At 42.5% G+C, this 22,121-nt stretch overlaps 2 protein-coding genes, 1 long non-coding RNA gene, 3 other non-coding genes and 1 pseudogene across 8 annotated transcripts in view; 4 read left to right on the top strand and 3 right to left on the bottom strand.

Annotated features, from left to right (window-relative positions):
• Nucleotides 1-11,213, top strand: part of runx1 (RUNX family transcription factor 1) — a 42,437-nt gene extending 31,224 nt beyond the window's left edge. For all 3 annotated transcript variants that reach the window (XM_046382155.1, XM_046382157.1, XM_046382156.1), the window contains 4 exons: nucleotides 3,041-3,145; nucleotides 4,203-4,406; nucleotides 9,093-9,239; nucleotides 9,323-11,213. In XM_046382155.1, coding sequence (XP_046238111.1) covers nucleotides 3,041-3,145; nucleotides 4,203-4,406; nucleotides 9,093-9,239; nucleotides 9,323-9,870 — 1,004 coding nt within the window. In that variant the 3' untranslated portion in view covers nucleotides 9,871-11,213. The remainder of the gene's footprint in view (nucleotides 1-3,040; nucleotides 3,146-4,202; nucleotides 4,407-9,092; nucleotides 9,240-9,322) is intronic.
• The window catches only part of LOC124055379, a 55,259-nt gene extending 38,848 nt beyond the window's left edge, over nucleotides 1-16,411 (bottom strand). The window contains exons 1-4 of the long non-coding RNA XR_006842619.1: nucleotides 16,276-16,411; nucleotides 15,593-15,736; nucleotides 15,049-15,243; nucleotides 11,666-11,808 (exon numbers count right to left, since the gene is read on the bottom strand). This is a non-coding gene — a long non-coding RNA (uncharacterized LOC124055379). The remainder of the gene's footprint in view (nucleotides 1-11,665; nucleotides 11,809-15,048; nucleotides 15,244-15,592; nucleotides 15,737-16,275) is intronic.
• LOC124055374 (protein downstream neighbor of son homolog) lies at nucleotides 13,666-18,501 on the top strand. Its single transcript, XM_046382153.1, has 12 exons — nucleotides 13,666-14,211; nucleotides 14,577-14,651; nucleotides 14,748-14,948; nucleotides 15,079-15,257; nucleotides 15,831-15,906; nucleotides 16,033-16,135; nucleotides 16,369-16,486; nucleotides 16,791-16,943; nucleotides 17,067-17,265; nucleotides 17,354-17,423; nucleotides 17,536-17,666; nucleotides 17,958-18,501. The coding sequence occupies exons 1-12, from the start codon at nucleotides 13,780-13,782 to the stop codon at nucleotides 18,096-18,098; spliced, it is 1,878 nt and encodes a 625-aa protein (XP_046238109.1). The 5' UTR covers nucleotides 13,666-13,779; the 3' UTR covers nucleotides 18,099-18,501.
• A 279-nt stretch (nucleotides 18,502-18,780) lies between these two features.
• On the bottom strand, nucleotides 18,781-18,899 carry LOC124055851. The gene has a single exon (XR_006842841.1). It is a non-coding gene; the product is annotated as a 5S ribosomal RNA (ribosomal RNA).
• Nucleotides 18,900-19,370: 471 nt separating this feature from the next.
• On the top strand, nucleotides 19,371-19,489 carry LOC124055850. The gene has a single exon (XR_006842840.1). It is a non-coding gene; the product is annotated as a 5S ribosomal RNA (ribosomal RNA).
• Nucleotides 19,490-20,385: 896 nt separating this feature from the next.
• Nucleotides 20,386-20,499, bottom strand: LOC124055857 (annotated as a pseudogene).
• Nucleotides 20,500-20,946: 447 nt separating this feature from the next.
• On the top strand, nucleotides 20,947-21,065 carry LOC124055845. Its single transcript, XR_006842835.1, has one exon. It is a non-coding gene; the product is annotated as a 5S ribosomal RNA (ribosomal RNA).
• Nucleotides 21,066-22,121: the final 1,056 nt, after the last annotated feature.

Raw genomic sequence — 22,121 nt, 5'->3', positions numbered from 1 at the left:
CAGTGAATGAAGAGCGTATTTCCACTTTTTATCTCAAGATAAATGGAGCTTCATCGTTGCCAAATCATCAAACTCACGGATCTGCTGCTAAAAACAACCTTCCAGCATCACATTTAATAATTTTATTGGTACCTAAAGTTGCAACCCTCCAATGCGGAGCCATTTTCAGCGCTATAGCAACACAATGAACCAGTATTTGTTTATTTTGTGAGATGAATTTGCATTCGTGAAATGCACCAATCAGCAGGAGTTACTGCTCACCTGTTGCAAGTATGGAGCTTATTGTCAGCGGTTAGACACGTCAGAATAGGAATAAGGGTAATTATTTGCACACATGAGACTGCATGTCAAAAATATGATGAAACTGGTTCCTGCTTAACAGTAAGAAACAGGAAAAAAGCAGCTGAGACCATCCTGAGTTTATCTACGGGAACACACTACCACACAAGTGAGGATGCAAAGTAAAAAGTAAAATAAATCCTGTCAACAGATGATGCAATACCTGTCATGTCATGTGTGTTTGTTTCGTATGACGGCTCAGTCTACTACCACCGTATGTGTCGGCATTTGTGTGTGTGTGTGAGAGAGTGTGTGTGTTTCTGTCTGTGCACATGTGCAACAAGTCTTTCGCTCTTTTAGTTCCTCTTTTAAACAGGACTGCCTTTTTTCTCGTTCACAATATCTGACTCTGTGTGAACACATGCATTTACACAAACAAGCACCTTGTTATTGCAGGAACACACACACACACGCACACACTGCTTTGTTGAAGACGGTGTAAATAAGAGATTCTGTCTGATCGGCTTATTGTGAGAAAAGCTGGACGACCTCCGACTCAGCAAGCCCTGACACGACGGACACACACACAACTCACCTCATGTGTGAAATCCACTCTTATCTACAGAGAGCGAGAGAGACATAGGGGTGATTAGAGAGAAAGTCCTGGAAAACACTGTTGTCAAGACACACACACTCGCCTTTGTGATGCAGTAATCTGAAGTGCGTGCATGTGTGTGTGTGTGTGTGATGCCACCGGATGGCTGATAGACACAACAGGCATAAAGGCTTCAGCTGTTCTCTCCCTCCTCCTGTCTCTCTCTCTGTCTCTCTATCAGCCAAAGTCTTACTGTAAACTCTCTCTCTGTAAACAACCTACATGAAAACACCCGCCATGTTTCTCCACACCGCATACAATTTATACTGCACAATTTATTTGTTTATATACAGTAAGGTATGCACAGAATACACTGTGTATAGAGCAGAGTGTATGCTGTTTATTCCGACAGAAGGGCAGAGGGAAAAAGGTTTTAGTTGATAAAACACCCCCTGCTGGCTATAGGTACACATTCCCATTAATGATGTGATTTGGCCCTGTTTCTGTCACCATGTATCAGCCCTGTAACTTGGATTTGTTATCATACTAGACGAGTCAACACCTCACATGAATCGTTTGGTACAGAAAGTCACGTGTCCTACATGTACAGAAGAGAAAAGTCAGATTTATGTGTCCAGACCATAGACTGTATAATAAATAGTGGAAGGAGCCACCGTGATGTGACCCACCGAATTTGACATAATTTATTTGGCATCACCACAATCTTTCTACTGCTTGCCATGCAAAAGTACTGCAGAAAAAAAAAAATCATTGAGCTTTACAGAATTCAGCGTTTTGCAGAATTGTCCAATATCAATATCCTGTCTGGTGAAAGGATCACCTCTCAGCTACCTGCAGCTGTTTGATAGCTGATTCAGCATCAAATCTGCTGCCTTAATGTGCTTCCTGCACCCTGTGTGAGCCTTCCCACCACTGAAGCAAAACAAGAGAAATAACGGTATAGCAAATTTGAGACTAAATTCTGTTTGTTGGTCCATGTAACAGCATGTACACTGTCTGTATGTGAATGCAAATCCTGTGGACTGTTTGTGTGAAGACTAATGTGTACACCAATCACTGGCAGCTATAGCTGTCTTTGGATATGTGATTTGGTTCCTTCAAAGCTGCTGTTGTAACAGGCTCAAAACGGTATATTTTAACAAAACTTCAATCAATTGCATTTATCAGTTGTATAAATGTTTGACAAAAATTTCTTAGGTTCTGACTGTTCTCCAGTAATGTAAAGGCGAAAGAGAAATCACAGGGAGTGAGAGAAGTGAGAGTAACACCTGGCGTTACCCACATGTGTCTGCTGTTTGTGTGGCATCAGACTGTCTGCATGTGGTAACTTTACTCCGGCCCTGGCACACAACAGTGGTGGTCTGCACGTGTGTGTGCCTGTGTTTGCAGCAAGCATAGTGTTGAGTGATCGCTACTTCCAAAGCTGAGGCTGGCAGCGACCCCCTCGAGGAGACACACACGCACACACATAAATGGGCCTATAAATGTGTAGTACAAACATTTGGTACAGTGGACATATATTTGTTCTCAGATATAACTGGGGTTCAACTGATACAAGTTTTTAAGGTTGATATTTTTGGATATACCACGGTCAAATGAAACTCTTGTTTCCGATTGGCTGGCAAGTGTCCCTTAAAATTATATATTGGGACACCTTAATCACAGCCATGGTCAACACTTTATTCTCTTTTCTAAATCTGCTCAGACTGTTTTAGACAGCAAGTAACCACAGCAACACTGCTGGCAAAGACTCTCGCATTAGCTGGAAGAAATTAAAAACTAACTGGCCATGGTTTAACCACAGTAATGCGCTACTCTTCATGCAAAACCATTCAGCCCTAACAACAGCTTTTTGCAGCATTGTTCAAAGGAAAAACCTCTGAAACTATATTCACAACATTTAAGCATAATGGATAAATAAAATAATAAATAATGCTTCCTCGACCAATGTAGAAGAAAGTGCTTTCCCATAGCTACCATATTTTAAATAACTAAATGCTGGTTGTATACACTGATCTTCTAATACCAACCCATCTTCTTTCTTTTTTCCTCTCTGTTTTCCAACCCTTTTCTATTCATCTATCTATCTCATCTATCTGTATATCTATCTCTCTCCCCTCTTCTTCCCCTTATTTTCTCTTCTAGGGAAGAGTTTCACTCTGACAATCACAGTGTTCACCAACCCTCCTCAGGTGGCTACGTACCAGAGAGCCATTAAGATTACAGTGGACGGTCCCAGAGAGCCACGGCGTGAGTGATACTAATACACAAACTATAGTTTTTATACTCTGAGCTGTACTCACAAGATTCATGTACAATTTGATCATAGCGATCACGATTTATGGACCCCATCTTATGCAGCCACAGCCACATAAAGTTGGAGCCTGATGCTTGTACAGTAATTGTATTTATGTGCAAACTGATTTGCACTGTTTGGATCTGATATTTTTACTTGATCACATACAGTTGTGTTTCATTTTTATCACATTGTTGAAGTGAGGTCAATAAACTAACTAGACACTCAGCAAAGACATGCTTCTAATCCCGGCAGACAAACTCTCTGATGAGTGAGTCAATAAGGAACCTGATGCAATACTGACTTCCTCTCCCACTCACTGTGATGAAACATGGGGATTTCTAATGACAAGTGAGAGCAAGAAGAAGAGATAGACAGATACAGTTTTGCCAATAAACTCGTGTCATATGAGTAATTCTCATTCATGTCAGATGAAACTGAACTGAAGTGGGCCACTTTGCAGGTCAGGGGAGACAGCGAGGTGACAAAAAGAGAGAAAGACTCCTGCCAGCTCCGCTCAGCTGTGAATAACCATCACTCGTCTTTAACTCGCCCACACACACACACACACAGTATAAATACACACACACATGCACACTTCCCCCATTGGGAGGAAGTGCCTGTAACTGGAGCTCAGTCTCAGTGCTTTGAAGTGCAGCCAACACCACAGACAGCGTGACAGAGCACCACACACACACACAGAGGGAGACAGCCAGACCCCTATGCGGCGCCCATCGTCAGATTCCCGAACGCAATCGCAGACAGAGTGTGTTAACAGTGTCGGGGCATTGTTATAGCCTGTGTTGGGTTGTAACTGTTACTGTAATCCCTGGATTATGTAATCAGATTTCAAGCATGAAGTAATCTGCTGACAAATCACCTCTAGATATCTTTGTTTTGCACACACTGATTGGTAATTTCAAACTAAATCTGCAGAAAGGTGGCGTAAGGGAGCAGCTTATTTCAGTGTGACCATCAGGAATCACGTTTCATGTTATCTCTCTCTCCCAGGCCATCGGCAGAAGATGGACGAGGTCAAACCCGGCTCTCTGGCTTTCTCTGAGAGGCTAACGGAGCTGGAGCATCTGAGACGGAGCTCGATGAGGGTGACGCCTCCTCACCACCATCACCATCAAGCCTCCGCCAACACCCGCCAGTCTGCAGCGCTCAACTCTGCCTCCTTCTCCAGCCCCACGCACACTCAGATAACCACTGGTAAGAGCACAAACCTCAGGACCAGTGTTTGTTCAACCTAAACCCAAATCAGCTGAAACTGCTGAGTCCCTTCATTCATGATTACACAAAGCACAGCCCACCAGTGCATATGTAGGCAGAAGGAGCCAGGAACCTTACAATTAGTGGCTGACCCGCGTTTACCAGCTGAGCTACAGCTGGAGCTCTTAGTGCTGAGAAACTGCTCTGCTGCTGTTAGCTGCTATGAGCTGACACACAAACCAATAAGGCAATGATTTAGAAAGAGTGATACATCTTTAAGAAAACAGGAAACTCACAGGTTAGTCAGACATGACTTTACATGACGACTGTAGCAATACATTTGTTTCCTACCAGCCATGACACACCTACACTGCACTGATGTACTGTCTTCAAATGTGTAAAGGTACCACACTAGTCAATGACTATACATGGACGGGAATCTTCATTTTAATGGTACCTGAGTTGACAATAATGTTACTACAAGTTTTAATACAAGTTGTATTCAGAACAAGTTGCATTCAGTTGCACCATACAGAACATATTCAGCTTTTGTGGCTGTCTGGGGATTGTGAAGTACACCCAAGTGGCCACCAGAACAGTTAATTCTTTAAGTTACATGGCATTTGTGCTGTATGGAAACCTGAACAGTCGTTGCTTTTAATCAAAAAGAAACATTTTTCTCCCCCAAACTGTGCCTTCTGGGTATTTTTCTGTCTTCTAATGACAAAGTTGAACAGATTTCCTCTTTGTGCTCTAAGGACTAAGGATTACTCAGATCACTGTGCAATGGTGCCATTAGACTCTGTGTGCACAGTGTGTAATGAGGTGGAGCTGGTGAGGCAGTTCAGCCATCGTTTCTCTGGAAGCTTGCTCACAGCTGTGCAAGGCACATTTCTGGATTTCAAGATGTATTTATCACCTCTTGAGCACAGATGACACTCCAGCAGTTACTGTGCATAAGCAGGACTTCAGTTATCACCAGTAACCTACTTAAAGGAATGGTTCAACAATTTGGGAAATAAATTTAGTGAGTTTCGTCCAGAGACAGAGAGATGAGTAGATTGCTATCACATTCATATCTGTTGTGAAATAAGAGGCCCCAGCCAGGAGTTAGCTTAGCTTACTATACAGGCATGAAACGGGGAAACTCGCTAATCGACACACTAATAACGCAAGTTGTGCTTTATGGATTAAATTTAAACCAGATAAAACACTGATGTTGGCTCAGATGCCCCAGTTTAGTTCGAGAGCCTCTCTGCAGCTACAGGGGAAAAGTGAGCTGAGGAAGATTTGTCAGTTTTGCTCCATTTCTACTTCTGACATGTAGATTAATACTGAATACGACATCATCTACAGCAGCTTAAAATGGACAAAACAATATGCTGTGTGTGTGTGTGTATTGTGCACTCAGCTTGTATCAAACCTCATTGTTCCTCCTTGTGGTTTTCATGAGATCCATTGTGGTCTGTGTGCGTGCGCACATGTGTGCGTGCGTGTACCTGTGAGAGTGTGTGTTGTGGTTGCCGTGGATACTCTATGGGGCACAAAAAGACAGTATCTGTTCCTCTTCTGCCTTCAGTGGTAGTGGCTCTGTGTGTGAGAGTGTGTGTGTGTTTATGCACTTGTGTCTTCTTGTGTGTGCATTTGCATGTGTGTGTCTGTGAGTGAGGAAGCAAGTTATGCCTGAAGGAGGAAATGAGAGTCAGCTGGCAGGAAGTGCTACTGTGTGGAAAAAAAATTAAATTAAAAAAAGAGTAAATGTATAGAATCAGAAAAACATAAAGTGTTCGAAACAAGATTTCTGGTTTACTATAAAGCATGCTCCATCGTTGGGTATGATACAAGCTGTCCATCAGAAGATCACATCACGTGACCATACATTCAACATAAAGCACTGTGTGGTGTCACAAAGTCATCTTTATCTTTCATCTTTAAAACTGAATTTGGGTGTAGCCCCCAGCCAATAACATCGCAATGTCAGGGTTCTAAAAACACAGCAACCAAGGTCTCTGTCTCCGTCTGTCTGTCGTATAGACATGGATGTCTGTCTGTGTGAGCTACACACAGGGGCACACAGGGAAAGTGTGAAACCTGCATTTTAACTGCACTCACACAAAAACGGTTGCTGTAGAAGACAAATGCTGTGAAAAAAATCAAATCAATCAAAAACATCTCTGACACGCAGCTAACTTTGAAATGTGTGATTGCAAACAGCAACCAAAATATTCTACATACTCCTAAACTCTCTGGAGCTGTCACCTTGTGGACATTAGAAAAACTGCAGCTTAATGCTCTGACACAACAAGACATACAAGAAATATTGAATACTTTCATTTCGTGGATCTGTGTGCAGCTTTAGAGCGTATCTCTTACTGTGACCCTGGACCACGGGTCTCTTTGCATTCAAAGGAAGCTGTGTGCTGCACTTGTTTCACAAACATGTTTTGCAGCAGAAAATCATACAGTCATTAGACTGCAAGGAGATGTAAGACAAATAGAAAATAACAAAACAGTAGTGAGGTGATGAGAACAAGTCCATGACACTAAAGTTGTAGGATAAGGGAGAGAAAGAGAGAGGTAGCTCTCAGTGTTTTCTACTTTCTGTGATTTTTTTCTGATCCCTCTAAAAATGAAAATAGCAACAGGAAACCGTTATTAAGCCACTCTCTTTTTCTTTCTCTTCCCCTTTCTTTCCTTTTCTCTCCCCCGTCATCACCCCCTCCCGCTTAGCTTTCATTTCTCTTTTGACAATCGTCTTCCCTTCTTTCACTTCTCAAAATTTCCTAACTGTGAGTAATAAATACTGTACAATAGTGTATGTAAAGTCCTTGTGTGTGATTCTGTGCTTTTGTCTGCACACATGCGGCAGTGCAGTAAAAGTCTATGTTCCCTGCTGCCAAACCACTTACAGCTCATACCAGATATAAAATACACAGAGTGGTGTCAAATGATAAAAGTCCAGATGAAATCAAGGCTTTGCCGCAGCCACTGGGTGCTGCAAGAAGATCTTAAGAGTGTCATAGCTGAGTAAAGAAATGTAACAAAAGAGAAAAAGTGTGAAAAAAGTATGCAGTACTTACTAACACAATCAGCAATAAAAGTTGTTTGCATATAGAGATCTAAATCCCTTTAATATTCAGTACATTTTTAAAGAATTTTGCCAATACGTCTTTTGTTTTCAATTTTTACTCTTCCCTTTAATTCATTCATTCCTAATTTCCAACCTGTGTGTTCCTTCTTTATCACCTGATCTTGCAGTCCTGTCTTCAAGGCAGATCTTGTGTCAGAATCCAGCCTTAAGATTTTTACTATCTCAGCTGATGTTGTGCTGAGTTTGTGTTCATGCGGCCATGTGTTGCTCCTGCTGAGCAATACTGTACATGATGCACAAGCAGGGGGGAAACAAGGAGTTAATGGGGCCCAGAAGCGAATATTTGCCCCAGGCCTCATGGCAGATTAATCCAGCCATGACACTAACATGTGCCTCCTGTAATAAACATGAAGTCTGCAGACACTTGTTGACTCTCTAAATGAAACCCCTCGCTGTGTGACAAACACAGAGCGAGGGGTGCCACACACAGCACAACACAGCCTGACCTTACACATCTGCGCAGCTGTCTCCAGATTTTCATGAGGCCTATTTTTGGCTTTGTGACTTTATTTTTTTCAGATAATACAAAGGGTTTTTAATTGGCTATTTTGCTAAATAAAAAGAAGAATGTCCCCAACCCATAAAGAAACAATAAATCATTCATTTTATCTGTAAAATTAAAATCACTCCACATACCTTTTGTTTTTCCAGCTAGAATACTTGCATGTCATATAATGCATATAACTGGAGTCACATTATTTCTGGCATTCATTAGCAGACCATAAAACACCACAGAGACGCCTTTCTATGCGTTCTAGTTCTATTCCCGAGCAGTCAACCGTCTACGACTCCTGCCCCACATCAGTGCACTCTGCCAGGGGAGAAAAGCCAGGAAAGGAAGGGGCTTGGCACTAGGCCTGGGCTTCACCACCACCAAGACACACGCACACACACACACACACACACACACATAAGCACACACACGTTAATGCTTGGGAGAGCTCTTGGCTAGACTTGAAAAGCCTTCATTGACGTCTTGGCTGCTGTGTACAATTTGCCTCCTCGTCTGTCTGCACACACACACACACACACATACACTCCCGTCTGCAAGTCTGTGGGTGATCAGTGCCATTTATTAGACTGTGGGGAAAAAGACTGGATTGAATGAAAGAACACACACACAGCCCTCCCCTTCATGTGTCCACCCCCACACTCAGTTAATTGCTTCCTCTCCTCCATCTCTCTTTCTTCCTTTGACTATCAACAGCTTCTGTCTTGAGACTGACTTCATTTAAATCCACCTTTATTTAAATAAGACATTCAGCACATGCCCATGCAGTTCAGTAGGTTGCTGTTATGCACATATCAAGTTCAAAGCAGAAACAAAACAAAACTGATGAAATATTCTAAACTCAAGGCTCACTTTCACATTTTTTTGGACGTTTTGATCATATCCCAGATCCTTCAAATCATCAGATGTGGTTGTGTACTCACTTGTGTACTCACAACAAGGTGAAACAACCTCTCTCGTCATTCGATTTACTTACAACTCGGAGGATTTCAGTGTCTCTCTTATGTCTCTCTTTCTCTCTCAGATTCCAGGCAGATGCAGTCATCTCCATCTTGGTCCTACGATCAGTCATATCCCTACCTTGGCCAGATAACAACACCCACAGTCCACACAGCCAACCCCCTTTCACCTGGTCGATCTTCGCTCAGTGACCTGTCCTCACGACTCACAGGTAATACGCAAGAACGTGTACACACAGAGAAAACATACAGTGAAATAAGGTGGTTGTAACCTGTGACCTTTGTCCTCTCTCAGGTCCTGACCTCACAGCCTTCGGCGACCCCAGGATGACCTTAGAACGACCTTTCACCTCCCTACCCTCCTTGCCTGACTCCCGCTTCTCTGACCCCCGGGTCCACTACCCTCCCACAGCGGCCGCCTTCACCTACACCCCCTCTCACAACCCCGTCTCCAATGGCGCCCTAGGCATCACCATGGCAACGGCCATGGCAACCACTCCAGCAGGGAGGTACCACACCTACCTGCCTCCTCCCTATACAGCAAACACCCCCCACCAGGCTCAAAACGGGCCATTCCAGTCCACCTCCTCGCCATATCACCTGTACTACTCTACCGCCGCCGGGTCATACCAGTTCTCCATGATGGCTGGGGGAGGAGGCAGCAGTGACTCGCGTTCCCCGCCGAGAATCCTGCCACCGTGCACCAATGCCTCCACGGGCTCCTCCCTGCTGCACCCCTCTTTGCCCAGTCAGAATGACGGAGTGGGTGTGGAGGTGGAGTCCAGCCACAGCAGCTCTCCGACAAACATGGCAGCTGCTGAAGCTGTCTGGAGACCTTACTGAACCAGCTGAGGTGGCGGAGGATACTACGCAGTGGGCGCACTCATGTAAGGTGGTCACGAGATGGCGGACACCCGACACCACTGAACACATAAATGCACACCAAATAGGCAAAGCAGGGCTGAGTAGAGCTGAGTGAAACAGCTTCTGTTTCATGGAAAAACTAAAACCAACGATTCGTCCATCTCCCATGACTTTCTGACTTCCGGACTCCGTGTCTCTCAGCTCCAAGTTCCTACTGAGGACGTAAATCTACAAAAACACCTCACAAGTATCAGTTTCATTTTTGAAAGGTCAGATCATTTCTCACAGAGAAAGGAGAAAATGTTGGGATGTGGGTTAGTCTCACTCTCAGGAGAACTTCTATTAAATGAAGGACAAGCGGAGAGAAAGCAGGGCAATATTTTGGTTTTACACTGACAAAGTGCATGCAGCAGCACTGAACTGATCTCAATTCAGCTTCCTTTGTAAAATAACAAGACCTCTTCTTTGTAAATGTTGTTGGTGTTGTGAAAAGATCATTTGCTCATGCCAAATATTGTGAATGACCTGTTTGTGTTTACCTTCAGTGCATTTATCGTAGTTTCACTCACCCATGATTCATGCTCGTTCTTGGTTGACATTTTTAGAAAAACTGAGCCCATCTTCTCTTGAAGAAGATAAAGAAACATGACCACCTCACTCACTGAAGTGGTTTTTATGACCCCTGGGGCAAATCTGAACAAAACCTGAATATGACCTCCAACCTTGACTTCACTGCAAACTGAATCCTCACCCATCGAAATAATTAAAAATACTTAATTTTACACTGGTTAAGTGAGTCGATTAAATACTAACAGTACTGGATTCCAATAAGAAATTTCAACCAGATTTCAGCATTAACAGAACAAAATGTCGATGTTTGGGACTAAATTATATCCTAGATGTTTTTCACACGGGATATTGTTTTTTTTTAAATTGAAAGATTGTCTTAAGTCAGCAGCTTCCAAGCCTCCTCTCTGTTGAACTTTCTCACCACACTGAGAAACATTACAGCATGAAGTTTTGTTAAATATTTTAATTTATTTCTACAACACCATTTTTGGTAGCATTTTGAGTTTGTGTGCGTGTGTGTGTCCACATAAGTCACACTGACCTATGATTCACTGTCGATTTGTGCTGCATATAACCACAGCTGTAAATGACACCCACATTTGATCATGTTTTCATCACCCTTCTCTCTCTCTCTCTCTCTCTTACACACACACACACACACACACACACACACACATGCAAAGGTTTGTTTTGACAGTGTTGACTGTGCACATTTGATTTCGATTTGTATAAATATTCTTGTGAAGAAAATACAGCTCTTGTCCTGTTGTCTGATTTGTTTTTTGAATTATTTTTCTATTCACACTGTCAGACACACAATTACACAATCACACACACACACACACACATTTCAGCCATTGCTATTCCTGAACATGAAGGAATTTCTACATGCAAACAGTCAAGCCCTAGCTTGCCTTCTCTGCCAGTTTACACAAACACACACACACACACACACACACACACACAGCTTGCTAAATAAAGGTGAAGTGGTTGAAGCCAGACAGAGTACACAATATAAAAAGCTGATCTACCGCAGGCAAAGGTTGGGGGAAAAGAATTCACGTGTTCGTCAACTCGTCAAATAGGTCTGGTAACAGAAGTCACAATCAAGTTCTCATGCTTAATGTTCAACACCAGCACGTCTAAAACTCAGCTAAGAAACTCTTTCAGCAGCAGTTTTAACAGATGTTGACATTAGGCCTACCTGTTCAGGCATCAGCGAGGACAGTAGTGCACATCCAGGCAGGATCAGGAAAAGCCCAGAGTGTATTTTCAACTGTGTGACATGTGGAAGCTCAGGTAAAGGTGACTGCTGCTCCAAATGCATGAAGGGTCATCCAAACGAGCCTGAAGGCAAAAGAGCACATCAGTGTTTGGACACTTGAAAGTCAAAATAAAAGCCAACATATAGAGAGGAGAGCTACACGAAGAATCGTAAAAGGGGCACACAATTTAGAAAACAACACAGTAACTGGTCAGATGGTGAGACTCTCAGCAACCTCTTAACCCCTTTATCTTGTATGCTACAGCCTTTAAAAAACAAGAAGCAAACATAATCACTGTGACAGATCACCAGATTCCAGTTTTTTGTGAACTAATCTGATCTTCTCAATTGAAGCATGACCTCAAATGGATGTAAAATACTTATTCTAAATCCTTAGATTGTCCATTTATAGATGAACAGCAATCAGCCATGTTCACACAGGGACGGGTCAGGAGAGCCAACTTTGAGTTCAGGTAGTTAAATGCAACACTATTTCACATATAGCTTTGAAATAGTAAATAATCTAAATGTGTTTTCAAAGAACTTGCAGGTATTGTTTCCTCCCTTCTCTCCAAAACACTTAAACAGCTAATGCACTCTCTTAAGAACAAGCAACATATGTAAAGTTGTCTAGTTTTGTTTCTTATCAAATTCTGATAATATCAAAGGACAGTGAAAATGTTATAAGTCTGTGTGTGAGAGAACAGTTTGGCCCATTTAATGTTGAATGTTTGAGAGAAATCTTCCTACACTACGTTTACTTAGTCATTTAGTCTTGGTAAACAGCAACACCTAGTGGCGTAATTGCGACATGACAACCCCAGAATCAGAATTCCTTTACTTATCCGCAAGGGAAAATTCTTTTTTGTACAGACATTGCACTTGCAGTTTTCCCGACCAAGAAAGAAAGTGAAATATATAAAAATAGGATAAACAGCAAGATAAGTATAAATCAAAAAAATACAGGTATTTATATGTGTAGTCTTATCAAATGGCATCTCTTGGGGCCTAATGCATGTCCATTTGGGGGTTGAAGACATTTCAACAGAACTACATTGGGTTATTTGTCAGTTTAAAACTGAATCACAATTTTGACGTTTAAAGCATTAGTTTTCTCTCTTCCAGCCTACAGATACGACAAGAATTGATTTCCTAACAGCAGCCATCATTTGGCGCTTGGCTGAGCTTCAGGTGTGATTGATGACCCACAGTAATGACAGTCGAGGGAGAAATTAACAGAGAGCCAAAATTTGCATAATGTCCTATTAATCACTGTGACAGAGGGACAGAGGTGGAGATGGCAAGGAAAAATCCATAAGAGACAACAGATTTATTTATTTATCTATTTATATTTGACATGTACAACAAAACCAGAATCAGGATGTCGACAAAACCAGGATCAGGATGTCAACTGAGTGTGGAATGGTTTGTGATACTTACAGAAATTATTCATGTAATCCAGGTCAACAGGTTAAAGGTCAATCAGGAGAAGTTATATCGTTTTAGTTATAGTTTAGTTATACTTATTCGCAAAATAATTTATAGAAACGGTGCTAATTAATAAGCAATTGTTAAGAAATACGCAAGAAAGAGAAAGGTTGAATTAGGCTAGCTTTTCACATTAATGTTTGACCACACGTACATGATGCGTTTAAGTCAGTTCAAAGAGCGTGAAACAATTGTCCAGCTACTAAAAACCCACTTGTTACTATGTATTTGAGTTTATGTCCTATAGTAAATCAAACATGTCATTATTTTTCTAAATTTAAGATGTGATATCTTGATATGAAAAAGCTGTGTTTACGTTATCTGCGAGATGAAAACTGAACATTCGGAAGATCAAGATTTTGCTGCTGATTCCGCAAACGTGCGAAGGCTCACTCGATTTTCCAATTCACATAAACGCAACATGAGTGGGACTCCTACGTCAGCACGCTATACGCGCCAAATTTGTAAATTGCGGAAGGCGCAACAGTAAAACACAGTCCGATCTTGTGCTCTTTATGTTTTGTTGCTGAAGCTTGGCTATTTTTGATAAACAATTCCTCTGCAGCATGTCTCAACCGGCAGGCTATTCACCGAGCTTCAAGCGACCGGCCGAAATTATGCGGATGAGGAGGAAAAGAACCCGAAGCGACGCCGGTGTCTTCTCTAGCCCGACAGCCAGTCCCGGTCAAAGCGACTTATCTCCGGCTTGCGTGCGGCCCTTTTCCCCGGGACCGCTTTTCAGCACCCAGAATCGCTCCGGAGGTGGAATAAAACGCAGAAATCCGTTCGCAAATATTGAGAATACATACAGCCCGAAAAAGAAACTGCTCATTTATAACGACGACGGAAATGCTGAAGCTGCGGACAGTTACAAGATAAAGAAATCGACCGACAACGAGGAAGATGAGGACATATCAACAAAGTGTCAAGGAGTCTTACCCTTCAGTGCGAGGCTGGCTGAGGCAGAGAAGCAGGAGCACCAAGATACTTCCAGGAAGGTTAGCAGTAATACCTACACTAGAAATTGTGACCGCATATAACGAAACGCGTGCAAATCTCCATTTAGAAAAATCAGATATCAAAACTATGCGACATGCCACTGCCCAATGTATTTTAGAATTGATCCAATTCTAAAATTCTTATTTTATTCTAATTAAACCTGTGTTCTACATGAGCTGAATTAATTCTAACAATTGTTTAAAGCTTTTAAGACAATATGTAGTTACACCTGTGAGCCTTTATTGACTAAGAATGAGGGAAAAATGTCAACATTGTTGATATGAGATTGGAATGTAAGTGAATGAAAATTGTTTTGGATGCATTTATATATTCTCTGTTTTTCACTTGTGTCTAACCACCATAGAAGCGTCTTACTTTCTCTGAAGATGACTCTCTGTTTGAAGAAGAGGAGGAAGATCTTAAAAGTCCACTGCTGAAGGTTGATATTTTTTGTTACTTTTTTTGGTACTTATTGTAAAAATTATATTGTTCAATTATGTGTGAGAATTGCCATCTCCTGTCTCTCTCTTCTCAGAGTCCCCAGGCCATTGCTCCAGCCTCCATAGCTCCCCCCGTCTGCACACAGTTCCCGGCAGACTGGAGCCTGAAGACTCGCCTCCTTTTCACCTCCCCGCTCTCCCTGTCGTGGGCAGAGCACCCCAAAGCCCAAGAAGAAGCCCTGGGGCTTAGCCAGCACTGCAGAGCTCAGTTTGCCCCTCTGCCACACAGTCTACAGGTAGAGTTTTAGTTTCACACATTAAATCATACTAACTACCTCCATGTTTTCACTAAGATATTTTCTCCTTCCAAAAATTCCTCCAAAGCCACTCACTCACTCTGTGAATCCTCGCTGTTCCACCATGCAGGATCCCAAGTCCTGCTCAGAGCTTCGTTGTGCCTTCCAGCAGAGTCTGGCGTACTGGCAGCACCCCTCCCTGCCCTGGATCTCTCTGTTCCCCCGCATCAATGCTGAGAGGAGCTTCACTGGGAAGAGCACTCCGTGGGCTCAAGACGCAGCAGTGCAGCAGAGCCTAATGAATGAATGGTGAGGTTGGACATATGAGTTTCAGCCACATAAGCGGCACGTCTCCATGGACGATGACTGAAATTCCAACTGAAATCAAAGGTTTTTTTGTCTGCTATAGCACATTCATCTGCTCTGTACATCACGTCTTAAACCAAAAGGTATACTGTATGTTTTTTTACAAGAGCAACAGACTCTGAACAACCTGCATTAGCTTTATGCCAAAGTCTCCTTTTACTCTAACTTACAAACACAAGTCCCACATCTCAGCTTGTTGAACATTCACATTGGAAAAATGCCCTCCTAACATCAGATAGTGAATCAACTGCAGCACATTAAACAACGTGTAAATGTACCTGTAAATGTCACTTTGGTCCACACTCGGCACACTCTCTGTCCATGACACACAGGTACAAGTTGGATTATTGTGACTCTCGTTCCCCTCGCTGGAGCTCAGCCCGAAAGCTGCTCTCAGTCAGACGCCAACACCCCTCCAGCAGCTGAAACGAAAAGAAGCATTTCTGATATTCCCACAAAGATCTTTTTTCCAGCTTTTCACATCAAATAATTTTTCTCTCTGACTGTCTTCTTCAGGTCAGTCAGTCTGTCATCTCTCTACAGTCTAATGAAGGCCAGACTGTGTCCTTACTTCTATCTCTGCTCCTATCAGGTAGGCGTACTTTGCTTTTATTAAATTTAACTACTTTACAATCCATCTAAAGCGACATTTTTGCTGTGTTTTTGTGAGCACAGCAGGAGCTTTATATCCCTTAATGAATCCATTCTCTCCTCTCAGTTTACAGTTTTGTTCAGGGCAGCTGGTCTCGGGGGCTCGAGCAGCATCTCGGCCTTAATCTCTCCGACAACCAGGGGGCTCAGAGAGGCAATGAAGGCTGAGGGTGAGTCTCAGCAGAGGTCATTTCTTTGTGATGCCCCCTCCAACTGTCACACATTCATTCATTAAAAACACACCCGGAGTGTTTTTCTCATTTGTTTAACTTGTTACTGGCAGAACATACGTGCACCTGATCACACTTACTTTGGTTACCATTTGAATTAAGTACTTTCCGTTTCTGAATACTTCCTCCACCTTACATCACCTGCTCTTCATTTGTCTTGTGTCTGTGTTTAGGTATAGAGTTCAGTCTCCCTCTAGTGGAGGAGAGGAGGAAGAGCAGGGAGCTACAGAACCTGACTGTGCAGCAGGGAGAGGAGGAGGAGGGTGAACAGAAGAAGGAGAAAGCACAGGAGTAAGAGTGTTTGCCATTCACTCTGCGTGTCTCCATTGTACGCTCACAATGCTCATTTGCTTAGAAGAATTTGTGGGTGTTCATTCTGTTGTGCTTGTGATACAAGATGCACCTCAAACAATCAAACGTTTCCCGTTTGCCCTCCTGTTGTTGCTCACTTTAGGCAGTATGACATTAAATAAAACTGAACATCATATTAAGAATAAAATGAGAAAAATCTAAACCTCAAAAACCTAACTTGCTGTAAGGATGATTTTGGTGGTGCTAACATTAATGATAATTATGCTAATAATCTGAACTGTAGGTGTTGTGAGCTTAAAGAGGATGAGGACTGTCAGGCAGGTGATGAAGGAGACGATGGCGGATACAACGACGATGAAGACGGCAGCTTCTCCTGGCTGAAGGAGATGGGAGTCCAGGACAAAATCAAGAAGCCAGACAGCATCACCATCCAACTGTATCCTCCTGTCTGAGTAACATACTGCTTAACCAGTACTCTTACATAAGTCTGCTACACATCCACCTGCATTGAATGCACCAGGAAAGACAACCAGTCAAAGCTCCTTGACCGCCGGCGCAGTCGTAAGGAGGGCCACGCCGTGTCTCTGGACCACAAGCCAGAGTCTGTGGTGTGCGTGGAGGGATCACACACCTTCACCCTCATCAACTTCCTCATCAACTGTAAGAGTCTGGTGGCTGCAGCGGGTTCCCAGGCCGGGCTGCCCCCAACGCTGCTGGCTCCAGTGGCTTTCAGAGGAGCTGCAATGCACACACTGAAGGCACGGAGACACACACAGTAAACACATGCATGGCTGTAAATGTGCCTGCATATGTCTAAGTGTGTGTGTGTGTGTGTGTTTTTTTCAGGCCCGCAGTGTGAATGTGAAGAGTCAGGTTGGTTCAACATACCAGAACATCAGCAGTCTGGAGATAACAGGTAGATAACAGTAAGCTTTTCCACTCCATTATTAGTGCATGACATGACTGGAGACTGTTTTTAATGGAGCTTCATGCAAGGATTTCTTTCTTTTCTTTCCTCTTTCCTTCAGGACCCATCCTCCCCTCCTCCCTCCACACCATCACAACCCTCCTCCGGTCCGCACAGAAAGGAAACTTCTCGGCTACTCTTTACACACACACGCCTACTGCCGTCATGAACACACGCACCACCAAGGAGCAGGTAAGACAGAAAGGATCAAACTCAACTCACATGCCACACTTCTGAAACTCATATGATGAAGTAAGGACTGGACAAAAGGTTATGCATCGTCATGACTTAGTATCTCAAAGTTCTGTCTTACAGGCCTCAGTAGTGGTGTCATTACAATGCAGGTTGCAGGGATGTAAAGGATTGTGAATGTACAATTAATTGTTCACAGTGGTAGTTGTTTGGGGCTTTTTCATTATAATTTTCTTAATTATTTAGCCACACGATTGAATTCCAGCTGTGTCTGGCTGTGTGTGTTTGCAGGTTGATGTTGGTGCGGTGGACTTGTCTGGTTGTGGTCTGCATCCTGCTTCAATCCAGCAGTTTCAGCAGCCCTCCAGCCTGGGCAAGACTGCCCTGACTCACATCAACATGAACAACTACAGCTACACCTGGAAGAACTGACGCAGGGAAGCGCCGATGACGCAGTTTCAGAAGACGTCGTTTTAAAAAGAAACATAAACTCAGAAGAGAGTTCTGATTTAACTTCCTGTTTGAAAATGCTTTTACACACAGATTTTAGTAAATTGTACTGTTATTTTTCATCTTTCTTTTAAATCTCGCTGTGTTCTTGTTATAGAATTGTTCTGACTGTTTTAATGTAGATAGATACATCATTTATTTGCTCCTGTGAAAATGTGTTTTAATTATTTCTAATTATTTTTTATTTGGAACAATACAGTGCTTTCTTTCCAGTGCAACTTTTATCCAATGAAATTTCAGGTGCACTGTTGCACGTCTTGAGGTTGTATTCCACGACAGGAATGATGAGGAAATAAATATGTTCTGTGTGCAGTTTATTGAGAAATATGCATTATTATTTTCATCAGATTAGACTATTTATTTTCAGCCCAACTGAACAGCAAGTTGCAAGTTTTATTTCAAGCTTAAACAAGAAAGTGAGCAAATATTTTCTGGCATTGTGGCACCAGTAAACATGACAAAAGCTATTTAAAGCATTGTATGTAACGGATTTGAGACTGAAAAGAGGTCAAGATGTTAAAAAACAAAACACTGGAGCTGATCTGTCGGTCAAAGTTCTGACTCCACTGAAGCAGCAGCGCCCCCTGCTGTCAGAAAAGAGAAAAGCTTACAGCACCTGGTATTCCCAGGCGGTCTCCCATCCAAGTACTAACCAGGCCCGACCCTGCTTGGCTTCCGAGATCGGACGAGATCGGGCGTGTTCAGGGTGGTATGGCCGTAAGCGACAGTGTCCTTGACAAGCGAGTCTTTTAAAGATACAACAGCACGACATAATCTATTATTTTTATATGGAGTCTGTTTTCAAACAACAACATGATCTCACTGTAATGAAAAAATATCTTTTACAACACACAGCGTCTCTCTGTCACACTATGATAGTTTTTTTATAAACACCAAAGCGTTATTATGTGACCATCATTTCCATCTTGTAACTGAAGGAGGTGAAGCTTCCATTAATAACTTTATACACTGACGGGGAGCTTCACAATACAGCGGAGCGGAGCAGAAAATACTAGTAGTGAAGTACCAACAAGTACCTCAATATTGTACGCATTAATTGGGTAAATGTGACGTTACATTTCAGTTGTTATCATTCACGTGGTGAGATGGAAGCTTCTTGACCTGAATGAAAAAAAAAATCGATGCTGATGTTCTTATTGATGTATAAATAGACTTTTTACTGAGTACACTGTCGCTTACGGCCATACCACCCTGAACACGCCCGATCTCGTCCGATCTCGGAAGCCAAGCAGGGTCGGGCCTGGTTAGTACTTGGATGGGAGACCGCCTGGGAATACCAGGTGCTGTAAGCTTTTTCATTTTCAAGACAGCAGGTGGCGCTGCTGCTCCATCCTAACAGAGACACCCGTCAGTACAACACAATGCGATTCAAAAGCTCCACAAACAGCAGCTTCCACAATGATCATACGGTTGAAACAGAAAGGCTGCAGTACTACATCTTGTCATATTGAGCAGATTATTGTAAAATGGATACAGAAGCCCAGTCAGAATGGAGTGACTTGCACTATCGTAATCTTGCATATGTTAAAAACTGAGCTGGTGTGTGAATCGTATCTGTTCAAACATGTCTGAGTTCTCTCCATTCAACTAAAGATGGTTTGTCTTATCAAACCCTCTCTGAATAAGCTGTACAGCTCATGTAACACATGAAAGAGAAGAAAGATGATAAATGCTCACTATTCAACGTCCCATTTATTGTTTAAGATGTAAATTACCGTAATTGTGTACAGCTGCTGCTGTGGCCTTGTTCATGCTGCTGATAGTTTGAGCTTCTCTCATTCTGACTCTGGGAAACCAACCAAAGAGGACTTCAGAGTGCAGCATACTGACAAAGACATGGATACAAACAATGTAATCACAAAATGGAGTCTATTCAGAACAGAAACAAGGTAGAAAAAATGAAATATGCAAGAAAACAAATAAGGAATATGTGTTATTTCTTTTGCTGAATGCTTGCTGAATAGCAAGTTGCAAGTTTTATTTCAAGCTTAAGCAAGAAAGTGAGCAAATATTTTCTGGCATTGTGGCACCAGTAAACATGACAAAAGCTATTTAAAGCATTGTATGTAACGGATTTGAGACTGAAAAGAGGTCAAGATGTTAAGAAACAAAACACTGGAGCTGATCTGTCGGTCAAAGTTCTGACTCGACTGAAGCAGCAGTGCCCCCTGCTGTGAGCAAACAGAAAAGCTTACAGCACCTGGTATTCCCAGGCAGTCTCCCATCCAAGTACTAACCAGGCCCTGCTTGGCTTCCGAGATCGGACGAGATTGGGCGTGTTCAGGGTGGTATGGCCGTAAGCCACTGTCTTGTTGACAAGCGGTTCTTATAAAGACACTACAGCACGACATGTCTAATGTTTTTATATGTAGTCTGTTTTGAAACAAGAAAATGATTTCACTGTAATGGAAAACGAATATCTTTTACAACACACAGTGCGTCTCTCTGTCACACTATGATAGTTTTTATAGCAGCATTTTCATCTTGTAACTGAAGGAGGCGAAGCTTCTATTAACAACTTTATACGCTGCTGGAGAGCTCAACAGCACAGCGCAGTGGAGTAGAAAATACTAGTAGTGAAGTACCAACAAGTACCTCAATATTGTACGCATTAATTAGGTAAATGTGACGTTACATTTCAGTTGTTATCATTCACGTGGTGAGATGGAAGCTTCTTGACCTGAAAGAAAAAAGTAGAGGCTGATGTTCTTACTGATGTATAAATACACTTTTTACTGAGCACACTGTCGCTTACGGCCATACCACCCTGAACACGCCCGATCTCGTCCGATCTCGGAAGCCAAGCAGGGTTGGGCCTGGTTAGTACTTGGATGGGAGACCGCCTGGGAATACCAGGTGCTGTAAGCTTTTTCATTTTCAAGACAGCAGGTGGCGCTGCTGCTCCATCCTAACAGAGACACCCGTCAGTACAACACAATGCGATTCAAAAGCTCCACAAACAGCAGCTTCCACAATGATCATACGGTTGAAACAGAAAGGCTGCAGTACTACATCTTGTCATATTGAGCAGATTATTGTAAAATGGATACAGAAGCCCCAGTGATCAGGAGTTTTTGAATTTGAATTTACAGTCAGAATGGAGTGACTTGCACTATCTTAATTTTGCATATGTTAAAAACTGAGCTGATGTGTGAATCGTATCTGTTCAAACATGTCTGAGTTCTCTCCATTCAACTAAAGATGGTTTGTCTTATCAAACCCTCTCTGAATAAGCTGTACAGCTCATGTAACACATGGAAGAGAAGAAAGATGATAAATGCTCACTATTCAATGTCCCATTTATTGTTTAAGATGTACATTCATGGTGTACAGCTGCTGCTGTGGCCTTGTTCATGTTGCTAATAGTTTGCTCATCAGTGAAAGTGTTTCTCCTATTCCAGCCACAGCACAGAGGATTTCAGATGAATTTGTGTGCTGACTTTCAACTTTAATTTGTGTCCACATCAGAATCAAAGTGCAGTAACTGTAACCATTTGATGCATCACCCTCCAAAACTAAGAGAGACAAATAAGGTGGACTTAAAATTAACACATTTTATATTTGAAGATCCTTTGCAGTCAGCGACTAGTCAGAGTCTTTGACCTACAGACATGAACACAGTCCTGGTATTTCCTCTGCTAGTGCTCTAACAGGTCGGCTCAGCTACAAAGGGCACAAGCACATGATAACTACTGCTGAGGTCACAGTGAAAGACTGCACAATTGCAATTTTGGCACTGAAGTTGTTCTCTGTACTCCTATGTGAAAATCGGACATACAGTTCTGTTCCAAATTTTGCCTCTCCATGTACAGAACACACTTCGCTTACTGAACATACTGGGGACTGGATATAAATCATGAGGCACGGAATCGTCCAATATGAGATTAAGTCCTATAGGATTCTGTGCTGGTCATCTCTGTTATT

This window comes from Scatophagus argus, chromosome 24 (genome assembly GCF_020382885.2).
Source record: "Scatophagus argus isolate fScaArg1 chromosome 24, fScaArg1.pri, whole genome shotgun sequence".
Taxonomy (NCBI): Eukaryota; Metazoa; Chordata; class Actinopteri; family Scatophagidae; genus Scatophagus; species Scatophagus argus.
This window is presented reverse-complemented; position numbering and strand designations above follow the sequence as displayed.

Bases quoted from the DNA above. Each gene is read 5' to 3' on its own strand.
- LOC124055374 (XM_046382153.1), top strand. From the start codon at position 13,780: ATGTCTCAACCGGCAGGCTATTCACCGAGCTTCAAGCGACCGGCCGAA. The intron at 14,652-14,747 runs GTTGATATTTTT...CTCTCTTCTCAG, and splicing joins TTAAAAGTCCACTGCTGAAG to AGTCCCCAGGCCATTGCTCC. The intron at 15,907-16,032 runs GTAGGCGTACTT...CTCTCCTCTCAG, and splicing joins TCTATCTCTGCTCCTATCAG to TTTACAGTTTTGTTCAGGGC.